The sequence below is a fragment of the Malaclemys terrapin genome, chromosome 8 (genome assembly GCF_027887155.1).
Source record: "Malaclemys terrapin pileata isolate rMalTer1 chromosome 8, rMalTer1.hap1, whole genome shotgun sequence".
NCBI classification, from domain to species: Eukaryota; Metazoa; Chordata; order Testudines; family Emydidae; genus Malaclemys; species Malaclemys terrapin.
The window spans coordinates 52,355,258-52,373,101 of NC_071512.1; the positions used below are offsets into that span (position 1 = coordinate 52,355,258).

The 17,844-nt window shown below is 40.8% G+C and overlaps 1 protein-coding gene across 6 annotated transcripts in view; it reads left to right on the forward strand.

Moving 5' to 3' along the window:
* RASAL2 (RAS protein activator like 2) overlaps nt 1-17,844 on the forward strand; it is a 274,328-nt gene that overhangs the window by 16,503 nt on the left and 239,981 nt on the right. For 3 of the 6 annotated variants that reach the window (XM_054037195.1, XM_054037197.1, XM_054037198.1), the window contains exon 2: nt 16,097-16,147. The exons of the other annotated variants lie outside the window; for them this stretch is intronic. In XM_054037195.1, coding sequence (XP_053893170.1) covers nt 16,097-16,147 — 51 coding nt within the window. The remainder of the gene's footprint in view (nt 1-16,096; nt 16,148-17,844) is intronic. 6 annotated transcript variants of the gene reach the window in all.

Here is a 17,844-nt window from a genome sequence, read left to right on the forward strand (position 1 = left end):
TCTGTACTGTGCCTAGTTCCATAAAGTGCTAGTCTTTTCTCATTTTTATTCACTCAAATTAAGAAGGAAGTCCCCCAGACCCCATCTTTTCCAGCACAGATAGGCCTCAGGAAGTGGGGCATGAACTTTGTTAGGAATTCTAACCTGTAGTCAGTTGGTGTAAATGTCCACTAGAGACCAGAAGGAGACCATCCAACTCATTTTCCTTTTGATTGGGATACGAACCAATTCTCTAAAGGTGAAATCAGCCTACTGTGCTACTTAACCTCACTGAACGATTATTTAATTGAATTATGTGTTCCTGATATGCACTGGTCAGTGCTGTGAACTCTGCCATGGTCCTGGCCATTAGAAAAGCGTAAGAAAATGACCTAATAGTGATCCTCTGGGTGTAGAAAACAGAAACTGGATTCTTACATACTCAGCAGAGGCTGCAGCTGATTAGCTACTGCTTCACCAGTAGGTATTTCCTTAGATATTTCAGCTGCCATATTTAGTCAGTCAAATATTATATAAACACAAAATCAATTTATAAATCGATCTTATCCCCTTCGGGGCCTGCTAAGTGCAGTTTGGGAAGAATCTTATATATTTTTTTTTAAAGAGACTGGTATTCAGTAAAATTTTGTTGGTAGCTTTTTTTTTTTAATGACGAGTATCAAATGGGTTATGAATACACACTAAAAAAAGTGCAGTGTTCCAAGCTGGGAACAGTAGCAATTTGTAAAGGAAAACGTAGAGTACATCACTTACTACACACTCATATTTGTCCCTGAAATGTCCTTCCAATCAAAATGTTGCTAACTGTACTTTTGACATCTATTTATAATAACCGTTTGAGTCCACAGCTGACACAGCATCCCTTTTTTGTTTCCAGATGTTTATTGATGCGGCTTCTTCATGATCTGCTTGATGTTCATTGCTTTAGGATCAGTTTCTGCTCTATTTCAAAGTGGATACGTTCCTTTCATAGAAGGAAATCTTATCTGACTAGTAGATTTCCATTTTAACCAGTATGTTTTTAATTTAGGTAGATGCAAACTTGGACATGAGTTTGATGTAGCCTATCTCTTACTCCCAGGATTAGGTGTTTTCTTTGGGCAACTTCTTTCCTTCCTGATCTCCATCATTGATCATTGTGAATTTTTGGGGAAGTGGAGAGAATGGGATGCATGGGTTTCTTCAAAGCTGTCATTTGTTGTTACTATGAATCAGTTAGCCTTGTACTCTAAGGAAATTGACTCATTTCTTATTTTCTCCAGAGACCAGCTGTGTCACATGCCTGTTACTGCAGCCACTTGCACAGCCTAAAGAAGGGTCCTCCTAAGGCCACTCCTGTTTGGGGTTGCTATTACTCTGACCCTGGGCTATACTTATTCCTCCTCCCCACCCCCCTTTTCTGTAGTTTCTTCCAGTGGTGACTCAGTTCAAGGCTTTGAGCCATATCTCTTGTGAGCTTATGGGGCTTTTCCTTTGTATCTGGGACACCAGGCATGTGATTATTTGTCTAGGACACTAGAGAAATCAGTGTAAGTGGTACAGCTGTGCAGTGTTCAACAGCTACGCAGCTTTTAGTTAAGTCTCATGGAGGAATTAATATCTCAAGGTATTGGATAATTGGAAAATAGTAGCTCACTCCTATAATTTCACCAAATAGATGTAGTTGAACACAGTACCTAATGGTGTCGTCATCTTCAAGTAAACTTTATTTTACATTGCTTTCTCTTTCTCTTTACTTCTGCATTGTGTTTGTAGGAAACTCCATAATATTCTGGTTTCACATTTTAATAAGAACGTTCATACTGGGTCAGACCAAAGGTCCATCTAGCTCATTATTCTGTCTTCTGACAGTGGCCAATGCCAGGTGCCCAGAGGGATTGAACAGAACAGGTTATCATCAAGTGATCCATCCTCTGTCGCCCATTCCCAGCTTCTGGCACTAGAGCAAGACAATAGAGTAGACCAGCTAAGCCCCTGATTGACATTTATCTCATGTCATAAAATAAAAACACAATTCAGCATTCACTGGTAATCTGTGCTCAGGAGAGGGCTAAGACTGGAGCAGTGTACGTGTTGTAGAGCTGTGCATGAAATATGACATAGGTCTTGATCCGGCTCCCATTGACTTCAGCATATGTTGGATCATATTGCTGCATCTATTGGTAGTGAGGGCTTGAAAACTCTATTGCTCAATGCGTGGAAAACTTAGACTGGGAGAGGTATTCAGCAGTGTTGGGAGCAACAAGGCCTGAGTGCATAGAGGGAAGTGTGTTTGTTGCAGTTCCTGGCTGTAACAATGAGGTGCCACTCCTTCCCCTTCACCACCCAGTTTGACTGTTCCCCTGAGCAGGAATGTATACAACAGTATGATAGGATGGAGGTAGGACTCCAGTGAACTGGCAAAATGCCATGCCAGAGGCTGGGCTCTGACTAGCCAGGAGCTGAGCATTTGAGGGACCTGCTTTGGAAGCCAGACCCCCACAGCATTTGAAGTGACTAGCAGGGAACCCTGGGGCCTCAAGACCACAGCTGCAGGGGACCAGAACTTTTGCAGATGTGGGGACTAGATCTGCTTGGGAAATCTGTGACCTAAGGGCTGGGCATCTATAGGAGATGGCTGGGAAGGGACCCCTTCGTCTGTTCCTCCATTGTCCTCCATTCTTGGAAAGGGGCAGAATTGGGGATGTGGTGAGGACGCAGGGTCGCAGATATATTTTTCTCCCCCTGCCAACACTAGTAAATTTAGTCCTTAGGCTAGTTGATGTTAGGTGACTTTATTCCAAGCTATGACTTGCATTGGCTTTTCATTTAGTCATCAAAAGAGACTTTCTAGCCACCTACCCCTCTTCAATCCTTCCCCCAAACCAAGGTTGTATTCTGCTCTTTCCAAACCTAATACAATTTGTAATCTGTTTTAAAGAGACGAAGAACATGTTAACAAAATATAAGGGTTGAATTATTTTGCTGCATGTTGGGCTGGCAGAAGGGAGGTGAATGTAACCACCACCACCACCCTTGCCAGAGCCCATTAGCAGCTCTACTGACTGAGTTGTCAAGAGGGATCACTAGTGACTGCCTTCTCTACTAGGAATGTGCTGCTTCTGTAGCATGGTAGTAGCACTGCTAGCCTGACAGCAAAGAATTCAGCAGGAGACCTGAACTCTGATTTCCGCTAGGACTCCAAATTGCGTAACGGCTGGGCTGCTGGACAGGGCAGCTATTTCTCTCCGACACTTGCCAGCAGAGTGTTGGATGAAGGAGGGACGCTGTTTATGTTGAAGGCAGACATTGCCAAGTTAAAGGCTGCTGCTAAAATGGGCACAGAATATGAGCACTTTCAGTAGTAGCTTTGTGAATTTTGATAGTTTAATATTATACATGTCCCATCGTGAGGAAAACAGTAATATTTTATATTCTTCTCTACAATATCTCCCCCCCCCCCTCTGCCCAACCCTTTTCTCCCATCCCCCTTTCTTACTTGGAAACTGTACAGAAGCTGTAATGAAGAGCTGGCACACAATTCCAGAGCTCTGAATAATCATGTTCCCCTTAATGTTATGACTAGCCATTGTGGGCACTATTCCATCTATCTCTCTCTCTCTTTTTTTTTTTTTTTTTTTTCCCCCTCCTCCTTTCAAACCTGATTTCAAACCCTAATGCTGTCAGTTTAGAATTTATTTAAAGAGGAACTGACTGGCTCTCTTTGCTCAGTTGTCCCTTGACAACAGAAGCCCGGGAAACATGTTTAGTCTATTTTTCTTTTTGAAAAGTACAAATACAATCTAAGCCAAAAGTAACTTATTGAGATTTCCACAAAGGAATTCTCTTCTGCTTGGCTCATAATTGTGTAGATACAAAATTAAAGATTTAAAGACCCATGAATAATTATTTATGTTAGGAAAGACGTTCCAAATGAAACAAAACATATTTTTTTTTAATAATGCGACACTTCCAAAAAGTTCTGCACCTGTCACCACTCTAAATTTTGAACTGTTCTCCTCCAAATTTAGAGACCAAATGTTTCTTTGGAAATAGGTAGGAAAATAAGTTTATGGGGCAAATTAATTCGCACGTGATTTTAAAATGTAGTTTGCTTCTGCAGATGGTATTTGAAGTTACTTGGAATGTAGACCAGCACATGCTAGGGCAGCCCCTTAGCTTGTGGGGTGACCACTCTCTTGTCTTCCAGCTGTTTTCCAAGTAATTTATTTGATTTTACCACCTGGCTTCTTTGCCTCATCCTTTAGATTTGTTCTTAATACTCACAGTAAAGTGTGGGTGGCGAGGCAGGAGGTGAACAGCTGCACTTAGCAGCTCCAATAAACGACTTTATGAGAATTGTTTTCACGTTGCACTAATACCATAGGCCTATAGCCAGAAACGAGTGTAGAATAGGAGAGAACGTGGCCATTCCCATTCTCCCTCCTTGCAGCGGGGAAAGAAGGCTCTGACTCAGTGGTGAGGATAAAGTGAATTGTGTGTGCATTATACGATGGCTTTCAGGCTTTTAAGCCCTTTGTGTGAGGCCAAAAATCTTTGTGCTTTTCAGCAACTTGTAAAAAGATAGTATTATGGGATAGAAGGCGGGGGTGCATTTTCAAGTAGTTCAGGAATAAGCGTGAACTTCCTTAGAATTGTAACCATCTGAAACATCTTATCAACTCTTAGGTATTTGGTGAAGGGGAGCGTGATTATTGAGGAACAATATAGCTATTTATGTAGGACCTAACAAAATCAGTGTTTACTCCATTTCTCACTGTCTCCACAGCTCTGCAGCCTTCCTCACTGTAAATAAGTGGACACGTCCCTAAATTATGTTGGCATTCTTGAGAAGGCTGGTGTACAAAGAATTAAATATTTCCCTTAGCTGCATTGCAAATATTGGGAAAATTATATATGTTTGCCAAAAAAGAAGACAGTCATGAGAGATTTTACTGCCAAGCTATAGGGATATTCTAAAAGTGCGAAAAATGAAAATTAATATCAAAACCTTCCTTGTTTTCAGTTGTTTGGAAAGAAATTACTGTAGTTTGAGACAATTAACTTTTCTGTGGGTGGAGAGCCTCTAGGATCTCTTGTTGTTTCATTTACTTCTCCCCACCCTCTTAGACGTCTCATTATGATAATGGTCTTTATCCTGTGAGGACTGTACATAGCTTCCCTTGTGGTCATCAGTGCAGATCTGACCATCAAGCAGAGCAGGACTTTAAAATACTTAGCTAGAGGATTAAACCTATGAGTCATAAGTAGGCATGTGAGATTATGGGGGTGTACCAAGTGACTGTCTACTGCCAATGCCATGAGGAGAAGCTTAACCAACCCCAGAGTTGCTGAGGAGGAGGAGGGTACAGAGATTCTTACAGGGTTGCTGCCTCTTTGGGACTCCATTTTCATGGGCGCCAGGCTTGTAAAATTTTTGGTGGTGCCCAGAATGGGTCCGCAAAGCTGTCCCGTCCATAGCACGGACTGGGGCATCTGCCCCAGGCCCCGCTCTTTGGGGGGGCCTCCACGCTTCAGGGGGATGCAGGGTTCAGGGTGGCCTGGAGGGTTAGCGAGGGGCCTGGTGCTGGCAGTAGCGAGCCACCCGTCCCCAGCCAGCCCCGCTCCGCCCTGTCCCGCCGGCTCCCAGCGTTGCTTGCTGCTGCCAGCACCAGGCCCTCCGCTAACCCCTCAGGCCACCCTGGACCCCACGTCCCCGTGAAGCTTGGGGCTCACCAAAGCGCAGGGCCCGGGGCGGTTGCCACAGTCTGTCCTATGGATGGGACGGCTCTGAAAATATAAGCCCAAACATTGGTGGAGCACGGGCACCATGGGCCCATATAACTTGCTGCCTATGTCCATTTTCCATATCTGCTTCTGGTGTCTAGGTCTCTTTGGATAAATTTAAACACCCATTTTACTTTCTCCTGGCTATTTGAACAGAGTTCTGGAAGTGCCCTGCAGTCATTAGTGAGCGACATTTTGAGAATCTCTGAATTAGGCCAGAGGGGAATCTCTTTCAAACACTGTAGAAGAGCTCCTGTTCCTTCTCCATATATCTTAGTTACTTTAATACTCTTATCTGTAATTAATGATATTCCAAATTACTCTTCCTCTAGAATACACCCTTCATGGACTTCCAAGGGCAGTCTTCATTGTTTTTTGGGGGGGTGAGGGCAAGGCTGTCTTAAAACATTAGCAGATTAAAATCACTTTAGTTTTGTTTTTTGTGAGGAAAAGGTTAATTAAAGAGACTCTGATTAGTGTTAGTTGTCTCTTGTGAACCTTATAGCTTATCTGCAATCTTTGTGTGTTTCATTGGAGCACCTCCAGCTGTATTGTAATTACATGGGCATTGTTAAGCATTGGATGCAGTCACCTGATTTTTTTTTAATGCATTTACACGATCTGCGCAACTCTTTGCGAAGAGGGGTTGTTCAAAATCTTTAAAATTACTTTTTTCTTAATAAAAATCAATTTGGCATTCAAGAGCAGCCCTCCGGTGACCAGCTGGCAAGGACATGCAATGGAGAAAAGAAATGCTATAAGGAAACTGTCATTAGTTTCATACTAGGGGTATGATAGATTCTTTTTCCCTTCCTCACCATGGGGACACCTATTTCAAAAATGATCTTTGAACACAATGTGCTTTTAACAGCAACCTTGTAAATGAGGGTTCAAAATATGACCTTAGTTCTGTGTGTTGTAGTCCAGGTTTAATGTTAAAACGGGTAGGTGTTGTCAGGAAAGTAAGGCAAGAGAACAGCATTCTTAAAAATCTGAACTGTTCCTAATTCTGTTTGTTCTATTGTGCTTCCCTTCACTTAGCAGTTCAAAGGCATTTTGAAGGGAGAGATTGAAATACCTCATTGGGGGCTTTGATAAATCCACCTGCTGATGGCATCAGATAACTGATTTATCATCTCTCACAGGTGGCAAATCACCTAGACTTGTCTGCAGGACAAGTAAAATTTTTAATGATAGCAACAGGATAACTTAAAAATTGTGCTGATCATGTAAATCCTGTTATCTCTGTAATCCAATGGAAACTTTCTGAGCTTTAAAGCGACATCAGATTTGTCTGAAAACATCAAGTAGTAACAGATATCAGGATTTTCTTTCTCAGTTCATTTTAAAATCCTGTTATCTTTGTCATTTTAAATCTCAGTATCAATTAATAGAGCAGGAGGGGAAGAAGGGGGGAATATAGGAAGTCCCCATAATAGGAATTTAAATTCAAATCCTTCCTCACAAAATAACCATTTTAAAGGATGTCAAGTCAATTTGTATAAGAAACACGATTTGACTGGTAATAGAATCTTTAAAAAATAAATAAAAAAACAGTGTTAATAATAAAGTTGGCAACCTACCACACACAGTGCAAAATACAAAGGAAGCTATGCTCAATCTTAAAAAGAAGTCTCAATAGTTTTATTTAGTTTCTAAGCTCTTTGGACTGTCTACTATTCTGTACAGCGCCTAACACAATGGGGCCCGATTCTTAGTTGGTTCATAGGTGCTACCATAATAAACATAATGCCCTTTCTTCCCTAACATGCTTCAATTTTTTTAATTTGAGTTATCAGAAATTAGCGAGACTAAATCATCTAACACAGGGGTGGGCCAATTACGGCCTGGGGGCCGCATCTGGCCCTTCAGACATTTTAATTCGTCCATCGAGCTCCTGCTGAGGACCAGGGTCCAGGGCTTTCCCTGTTCTGGTGGTCCAGCCGGGGAACGGGGTCAGGGACTTGCCCCACTTTGCGCGTGCTGTGGCTCCATGCGGTATGTACCCCCTCTGGCTCCTACATGTAGGGGCAGTCAGGGAGCTCTGCGCACTGCCCGCCAAGCATTGCCTCTGCAGCTCCCGTTGGTTGGGAACTGCGGCCAATGGGAGCTGCAGGGGTGGTGCCTTCAGACAGGGCAGTGCGCAGAACTGCCTGGCCACGCCTCCGCGTAGGTGCCAGAGAGGAGACATGCTGCAGCTTCCGGGAGTTGCTTGAGGTAAGTGCCGCTCGGAGCCTGCACCCTTGGACCCCCTCCTGCGCCCCTGCCCCAGCACTGATCCCCCTCTCACCCTCCAAATCCCTTGGTCCCAGCCTGGAGCACCCTCCTGCACCCCCAACCCCTCATCCCCAGCCCCACCCAGAGCCCGCGCCCCCAAGCCGGAGCCGCACCCCCACGCACCCCAACCTCCTGCCCCAGCCTGGAGCCTTCTCCGGCAACCCTGAACTCCTCATTTCTGGCCCCAACCGGAGCCCTCACCCCCTCCCACACCCCAACCCCCAATTTCGTGAGCATTCATGGCCTGTCATACAATTTCCATACCCAGATATGACCCTTGGGTCAAAAAGTTTGCCCACCCCTGATCTAACAGGTCTCCTCCATCCCCACTGGCACTGCAGGGCACTTACTGTTCTGTCCAGTGTAGTTTGATGTTCCTAGTTAAGATGCTTCCACTGTTTTCCCTTGGTACGTTATCCCACAATTTAACATCTGACATTTTTTTGTTAGGGAATGTTTTAGATTTACTTTATTAATCTCACCTAATTTTGACTTGACACTGCCATAAGTAGCTCTCCCCCGCCTCCTTGGTTTTTACATGGTTTGGATGTTTGGAGAACACCTAGAGTCTCCAAATACTGTGCCAAAGCCATCAAAATTTGGAGACTTGCACAGTGGGGTTTTCTCTGTTACGATATTTTTTTTAACCTGCTATTGTAATAAGACACTTGTTTACTAATTAGTATGAGTGAAAGAGTTTAGAGAAGTTGTTTTCTTTGTGCAATTTACTATCTTTTGTAACAAATTGTTCCTTTGACAGCACTTTTTCTAATCAGTTTGACTGTTGCCTATTTATAGTTGGTTTTCCATGTGGATCTTTCACATAGCAATGGGGAGAAAATGAGACATTAAAAATGGAAAATGAGAATGTAGTTCCACAAAAATTGGTATGGTTTAGGGGAGGTGCAATATGCAAAACTACTTCAGATTTTTAAAAAAGTTGACTAGAATTCAAGTTGACTGTCTACCTTTAAGTAATTCTTTGCATCTCACTGGTTATTTGTGGTGCCATCTTGGAGTTCACTGCAGTTTGTAAACCGTCACTTTCTGGTAGTGAAGTGTTCAGAAATGAACATGGTATTCCATGTGTGGTCCCAGCAGACCTATGCTATGTGATGTGGTGCTTCTTCATGTGCATCCAAAAATTGCATTGGCCTCTCTCTTTTTTTGCTGTCTGATAGTGCAAACTCATGTTTAATTTTGTTGCCCACCTTCACTTTCAGCACTTCTAGTTTCCAGGTTTCTATCCTATCCATTATTATGAAAATTAATCCCAGTGTGCACCTCACCACTGTCCAGTACACTGCCTTCTGGAAAGAAAATAAAATACCATATGAGCCAAAATGTATTCAATACAGTAGTTAAAAATAGCCCTTGATTTCTAAGGGTATGTCTATGCTGCACCTAGACACCCATGGGTGGCCCATACTAGCTGAATTGGGCTTGTGGAACTCAGGCTAAGGGCCTGTTTAATTGCAGTGTAGACTTTTGGGCTTGGACTGGGGCCCATGCTCAGGGACCCTCCTCCCCCCACAGGGTCCTATAGCTCAGGCTCCAGCATCTACACTAATTGTGAACATCTAGTTCACTAGATGAACATCTATACTAATTAAACAGCCCCTTAGCCCAAGCCCTGTGAACCTGAGTCAGGTGGCATGGGCCAGCTTTAGGTTTTTAATTGCAATGTAGACACACCCTAAGAGTCTGCAGTACTGTATTCTTGTCATGTGAATATGTGCATGCAATATGTGCTTTTTAGTAACTGTCAATTGAGCTCTGCTTTTTAGGTGGAGAGAAGCTTCAGTGTAGTTCTGTTAGTGTTGCTTCCAGAGATCATAGTAAGTGGGTTTAGAAAATAAAATACATCTTGATTAGTCCTGATGATTCCAAATATTTTTAAAGCCCACACTAGATAGCTGTGAAATAAAAAGTAGAACTACCACGTTACTACAGTGATAGGATTTTTTTTGCTCACGTACATTTGATAGGGCGGTCCCTGGAGCTGGTCCCCGGGGCCAACTGCCTTGGGCTGCCAGAGCAGCGGCTGGTGTGGCTGGCTGTGGAGCCGCTGCAGCAGCGGCCACCTGAGTGGCTGACCCCAGGGCCACCTGCTTGGGCAGCCCTGGGGTCAGCCACTCTGGCCGCTGCAGAAGTTATGGAGGTTCCAGAAAGTCCCAGAATCTGTGACTTCTGCGACCTCTGTGACAGGCATGGAGCCCTAATCACTGTCTATAAGTACTTACATGGGGAACAAATATTTGATAATAGTTCTTCAATCTACCAGAAAAAAAAATAACAAGATCTAATGACTGGAAATTGAAGCTAGACAAATTCAGATTGGAAATAAGACAATCATTTTTAACAGTGAGGGTAATTAACTATTTGAACAATTTCCCCAAGAGTTGTAGTGAATTCTCCATCAATGGCAATTTTTAAATCAAGAGTGGATGTTTGTGAAAAAGATAAATGCTCTAGCTCAAACAGGAATTAATTCAGAACCTGTGTTATGAAGGAGGTCAAAGCAGATGATCACAATGTTCCCTTCTGGCCTTGGAATCTATTAATCTACTTTTAAAAACACTAGAGAGTAAGGCAACAATTTGTGTCCTCCCCTCTTTTTAGAAATTGGAGAATGAAGTTTCTTGATCATTTAATTGATGGAGCAGATCAGTGAAAACTGGGAGAAATAGTTGAATTGTTAAGTTTATAGCAGTTTGGTCCATTAGCTGGGCTGTCATCTTTTTCCACTGGGATTTTAGCTACAGTATATCTGTCTTGTGGAAGATTAAAGATTTAAATGTTTACAGCTTTTTCTTTGCTTCCCAGGACCCTTGTGCTAATCTAAAATAGGATATACACATAACTGAAATGTTTTGTTTCTACTCATGGACTGTGCACCTCCAGCTCTCTGCTGTAGGTCAGTTACAAAGTGTGGAATAATGTGTGGCTTGATAGCCGAAGAGGAACATGTATTGGAAGTGGTGCAGTAACACTAGAGAAAACTCTGTAGAGCAGCTGCTTCAACCTCGTTTAGCTGCAGAAAAATATTCACCTCCAGCATTTTGTTGTTATGGTGGAGGTAGTGAAAATGCTCTTTCTTGCACCTAAACCTGCTTTTTAAGGATCTGCAGAGGATACAATAGCTATGCATTGCCCTCATCCCCCATGATATTGTTGCACGTCATACTGACACTGGAGAAAAGTTGGAGAAGATGTAAAATGTCATTGATTTTTTTTTTCAGCGTTTTTTAATATTTATTTTCATGCTTTTGACCATCATTACCTGACAAAATGAGATGGCTCTTTGGCTTTCCCTTTGCTGGAGTTGATGAGAAGTGTTGTCCAAAGAGGAAAAACTGTTCATTGGCTTTTGCTAATAAAATAAATGACTAGCGTGTGCTGTGTATTAACTATGAGCACTTAGTATATCTGAAATTAACGTTTGTTCTATCTGTGGCTTTTTAATAGCACTTCAATTGTTCTTGTAACTGTATTTTTAGTACGCATTAATTGTGAAGGGTTGGAAAGGAATTTCTTAACCTCAGTGTCAATTACAATAACTGGTGTCCTGCATTTTCTTTCTCTCTCTCTCTCTCTGATTAGCAAGCCTGCCTGTGAAATTAGACTTTCTTTTTATCCTCTCCACTCCCTTCTCAAACCTATCTCCCTCCCCACCCCACCTAAATAAATAAACCTAGCTAGACATGAAATAACAGCCTACCATCGATCTTTCCCAGGATTCTTTTTGTCAAACAGTGAACTGTTGCAAATCTGGCTGCCATTAACAGTGGTGCCAGGTTTACCATGTGGTGGTTTTTAATGAGCAAGAAATTATTTTGCAGATAACCAGTGTGGCATTAAAGATACTAAACGCTGCTTCTGATCATAAAGAAGACTCACTGAAAATATTTGTTTTAAATATAATCAGATCATTTGTAATGAAATAAGAACCTATCACCTTGACAGTGTTAAGAGTGGGTATCTAGAACCTGTTGAGGAACATAAGACCTTAAGGATGCTGTGGGGTAAGTTCTATCAAAAATAATTTAGTTAAATGTACTGTGGCTGAACTGCTTGACTTCATATGCATGCCACTGGATTCTGCATGCCCTTACTCTTGCTCAGCAGAACTGGCAATCCGGAGCGCCTGCTGGAAAGTATCATGACATTAAGAACACTTGTCATTGTTACACCAACAAGACACTTCATTTTAAAGTATTTTTGTTCCTTTAATACACACACCTTAAACTCTGTTTTTAAAACTAGTCAGTTTTCCTTTTTGAGGTGCCTTCACTCACAATACGTAGCAGGATGTGGCATATGTAGCCAACAGACGGGGCTTGAGTGCTTTTCTTTGGTGGTGTTCAAGACTTTTAATATTAGCGACTTATCAGGCTTATCTGTATACAGGCGAGTCTCATCTTATGCACATTTAACATGCACGAATTCAGCTTTGTGCGGTTGGCAAAAACAAAAAACAAACAAAAGATAGAAAAATAACAATTTAAATACTGTACCTGTAGTGCGGGCAATTCCGCCCGCCATTACACTCAATGTAATTTTGACTATATGCGATTTTTGCTTTACGCGCTGACAGCGGAACATAACCCCAGCATAAGATGAGACTCGCCTGTACACTGCAAATCAATCAGTGTATGCAGAACCTATTTAAAAAAGTGTCTGAAATATGATTTGATCAGCCATTGTGGTCAGAGTTTCTTCAATAAAAGTGTTTTCAGTTGTTTCAGGGAACACTGTTACTAGTCCAGTATAGACAGGGCTGAAAGACCATGTTAGGGGAGTTGTAGCAAGGCCCTGGACAGAATGCAAAACACAGTTAAGTCCTGTCTTAATCAAGGTTGATAAAAACCAATGATTTAAAAAAAAAATAAAAAAAAAATCTGATTTTTTTTTTTTAATTTAAATTGGGTTTTTTTGATGAAATGCTTTTTGAGGAAAAAACCTATCTAAAGATACATTATAGCGCAAAGATATCTCATCCTGGAATAGGGATTATAAGTTCTAATTCTATAGTATGAGACAATATATTCATGTAATGTTTAAGAAAAGTTTTGTAAATGAATTCCAATAGTTCATGGTTAAGGGACCCAATTTTATAGGGTTCTGGGGGGCTTCTATTTAGGTTAATTTTCCTATCTACTCAATGGGACTCAGTGCTCAGTCTAGAAGATACCATCAGAGATACTTAGTTTTGCAGTTCTCAAACTGTGGATTTGTGTCTCCAGAGATAACATACTTGTTAACAGCCAAAAATGTTTAAAAATAAATAAATAATATATAGAGATGAGAAATAACAGACCTCAACCCTATTGTCCCTCTGCAAATTTGTGTATACACAGAGTCAATCCCTTACCTCTCTCTAAAAGTGCAAAGTTTCAAAAAGTTCAGTGAATAGAAGATTGTTGGGGGTGGAATAGATCTGGAGAAAGAGAAGAAGTCTGGAGATAAATGTGAGAAGGGAGGGATGGGCCTAGAAACAAAAGTGAGACTGTTTGAGCAGCATATTCCAGAAGCCTTGAGGTCTTTCTAAGCAGGGTCGGCTCCAGCTTTTTTGCCGCCCCAAGTGGCGAAGCGAAGGCAGGGGGAAAAAAAAAAAAAGATAAAGCCGTGATCAGCGGCACTTCGGCGGCAGCTCTACTGCGCCACTTCATTCTTCAGCAGCAATTCAGCGGCGAGTCTTTCGCTCCGAGAGGGACTGAGGGACCCGCTGTCGAAGACCTGGACATGCCGCCCCTTTCCATTGGCTGCCCCAAGCACCTGCTTCCTTTGCTGGTGCCTGGAGCCGCCCTGTTTCTAAGTGTAGCCTTCATTGATTTGAGATCTACCATACCATTCTCTCACTAGAAGGGAAAACCTATCATGGCAGCAGGCCATAAAAGAGACCCAGTTTGGGAATAAGAACCATTCAACAAATATATGTTTGCTGATGACGTTTTAAAGAAAGTCTCATCAGTGAACTGGTGGAAGTCACTTAAGCACTTGGATTCAGAGACTGTTGAAGCGATAATCTCACTTTTAACAGCAGTAGCTTCTTCTGCTGGTGTAGAAATAATATTTTCTTCCTTTGGACTAATTCATTCCAAATTGAGAAATCGTTAGGAACCTGAAAAAGCAGGAAAGCTTGTTTTTCTTTTCCAGATTATGAACAAACAGGAAAATGAAGGTGAAGATGACTGAGTTAGCTGCAGAAGCCAAAGTTTTCTCATGTTGACCTGGCTGACATAGTCAATTTAATTTTTGTTATTTTTAAAAAATATTTCATTTAACTATTTTAGTTAAAAACAATTTTAACAAAAACAAACCTGATTTTAAAAAAGTGAATGTTTAATTAAATTCAAAAGTTCATATGCTTGTTTTGTTAAAATATTATGTTTGCTGTTGAACAAAAATCCAGACTGCATAACATTGTGGTTTTAGTTAAATAAAACAATTTAAATGTCTGTCTGATGATGTTCTCCTCCTAATACAGCATGGCAAGAAAATCATCCAAATATTAATGATTAACCTGTTGAATTGGAGATAGTTCACCTCCCAATGACTTCATAAATATCTGCTTCGTTTACCTTTGGTAAATGAAATAACCAAACAATCCTTCATTTTCTGATATAGCTGTAAAACTAATCTGAAAAGTTTTCAAAATAAATCACTTAAAAATGTATAGTGTGTACCTTCTAAAAATGAAACCTACATCTATGTCTTGAGTTGTGAAGAATATGTTTTAAGGTTGTAACACCGAACAAGAATGCACTTTCATGTAGAAATCCATGATTAAATCAAGTCTCCTGACTGGATTTAAATCAAATCCACCCTGCTCTTAATTGAAAATGTTTCAGTCATGTTGGGAATAAATTATTTAATGTAGATGGGTCCTAAGTGCTGTGTACAGCAGTATTCCCAATGATTAGTGTTCTGAATATATATTTCTGGATATTCATTTTTGACCTCTTGTTTGTCCCTGTGGTCTTCGCAGCATTTTTTCAATAGTGCTCAGTATTGGTATATTGTAACTCCAGGCACCCAGCAATGAACAAGGCAGGTCAAAAGCGATTTCTGGTTTGTCTGCACTGACCTGCAGGACATTCTGTGGATGGTACTTCACAGAACAATTATCTGAAAATCTGTGAGCTGTCATTTAGGATTGAGCAGCTACCTTAAAGCCATTCTGGATCACTTACCTTGAATGGTGAATTTGTAGAGCTTACTTCCTCTTCATAGAGAGTACAAATCTGCCAGTTCCTGCATTTCCCAGCAAGAGGTTTTTTTAGTTTTAATTCCCTTGTCATAAACACAGTAATGAAAGTCGTCCCTGCATCCTTGTCCATCTGTACAGGATTTGCTAGAAGAGCAGTTTAAATGCCAGTCTGTGCTCTCTTCATCTTTGGAAACAGCCATCTCTCGCTCATCTTAAGGGGAGAACTATCAAATTTTAATACTCGTAAAAGTCAAGAGTGGATGGCACTGGCTAGATACAGGTCTAGTATAGGCTAACGGCTATGCAAATTTTCATGTACGTTTCCACCCAGTCCACCTTGGGCCTGATCTGCAATCTCTTGCTAATTTGTTATTCTCCCTAACTATTATTTGAATATTAGTCCTTCTGATTACCCTATTGCTGACAAACCCAGGTTTTTCCTTTTTAGCTTTGTAGGGCCAATATACTGTAGTTACAGCTTAGTGAGCTAGATTCTATCCCTTCTCATGCATGATTAACTAAATTACCAATCAAGTGCCAATTACAAAATCTCTATTTTTATAGAGATTTCTTTTACTCTATTACTTTTGGTGATTTCAGAGGTGATTAAACAACAATTACTTTTGGTGATTTCAGAGGTGATTAAACAACAATTAATTTTCATATCCCAAGCTGACTTTACGAAGTTGGCGGTTATAAAAATCAACCCAATGTATAACTAGATCAGGAATCCGAAAAAGAATATTCATGGAACCACCTCAACACCCTTTACAGTCACTTTTCGGATCGCAAGTGCACTTTTAAAAGTAGTTTTACCCCTCCCCCCATTCTCTTTTTCAGCTTGGGTTAAGAAACTGAAGAATCTTAAATGGACAAGGACAGTCACTGATAGTACGTGAGTTTTAGGACTTGTCTTATTAATTCACACACACTTGTGTATACAGAAGATTTAAAAAAAAAAAAATCTAATCAGTGAGTTTTCAAGCTCACTTCAGGAGTCCTCTATTTTTCTGTAGGTGTGCATCAGTGTTATTGTCCAGAAAAGATTATGTATTGGTTTATATAGTTGGTTTGAGACAGTTGTGTGTTACTGTTGTAAATCTAAGTTTATGTGTATACCATATTGCATTAGAAAGCCAAAATAATTAGATGCCTGTCTCATTTCTCTGTAGACGATTATACAAAGTTATACATTTTCTCTTCCCATGACTACTGCATTTGAGTGAGTTGTTAGTTAGGCCAAGTCTAGTTGCTGGTATAGCTATACTGGCAAACCCTCCTAGTGTAGGACCAGCTTATTACTGGTAAATGACTGCTTATTACAGTTTCCCAAGCAAAATAAGCTATAACAGCAAAAGCATTTTTTGGTCATTATAACTGCACCTACACTAGGATCTTTGCTGCTATAGAAATGTAATTTAAAAACAAAAACTGTAAAGCAACATTGCTATAACAGCAAAAGTTTCTAGTGTATACCTACTCATAAGCACCTTTCAGAACTGCTCCAGGGCATGGATTTTTATTATCCATATTACAAACCCAAGACTTGATCCAGTTTAACATCCCTTCTCTCTTTTTAAAAAAAAGAAATTGGAGACAGGAACATCATTTCTTATAATAAAAGCTATTGCTAAAGTGCTCATTGCTACTTCCAAGAAAAACATCTGTCTGATGGAGGGTACTGGTAATCAAAGACATAAAATGGCTAAAAATTCTGTGGTTAATTCTAAGCAAGAGCAGCAAAACTCAATGGCAGTGGCCATAACTTCATGGGGTTAAAATTTAGCAGATGAATGAAGTGATGCTATCTGGCTAAAATGCATTTATGCTTTTAGCCATAGTGACTAACTTAATTCAAGAATAATCTTAATTTTTTATTCAAGCATATATTTATATACTGTATACAGTGGGTAAAGAGTGTATATACTGGATATGTACACACACACACACACACACACACACACACACACACACAGAGTATGCGTCTTTCCATTTCCAATCTGGGTAGAGTAAAGGACACAGTGTGACTTGAATTCTAAAAGTTTTAACCTTAATTTGTTCTTCTCTGGATTGTATCTGGATATGCTGCCTCTCCTATCTAGGTCATCAGTTAAAAACAGACTCAGGATTTTAGTGACCAGAAGGCATTACCATATGAGAGCTGATTTAGCCTATGTAAAATGGTTCTGATCTCAGTTCTGTTCCTGTTGGTCAGAAACAATGCTGCTGTTAGTCTTAACAAATGCCAATGATTGAATGGCAGTGAAGAAAGAACTGCACTGTTATCCTAGGTTTCAGAGTAACAGCCGTGTTAGTCTGTATCCGCAAAAAGAAGAACAGGAGTACTTGTGGCACCTTAGAGACTAACAAATTTATTACAGCATAAGCTTTCGTGGACTACAGCCCACTTCTTCGGATGCATCCGAAGAAGTGGGCTGTAGTCCACGAAAGCTTATGCTCTAATAAATTTGTTAGTCTCTAAGGTGCCACAAGTACTCCTGTTCTTCTTTTTACTGTTATCCTAGGTGTTCTGTCCAGGTCAGGATTGGGACATAGTGGCAGGGCAGCATGTGGAAAGCTTGCACTTG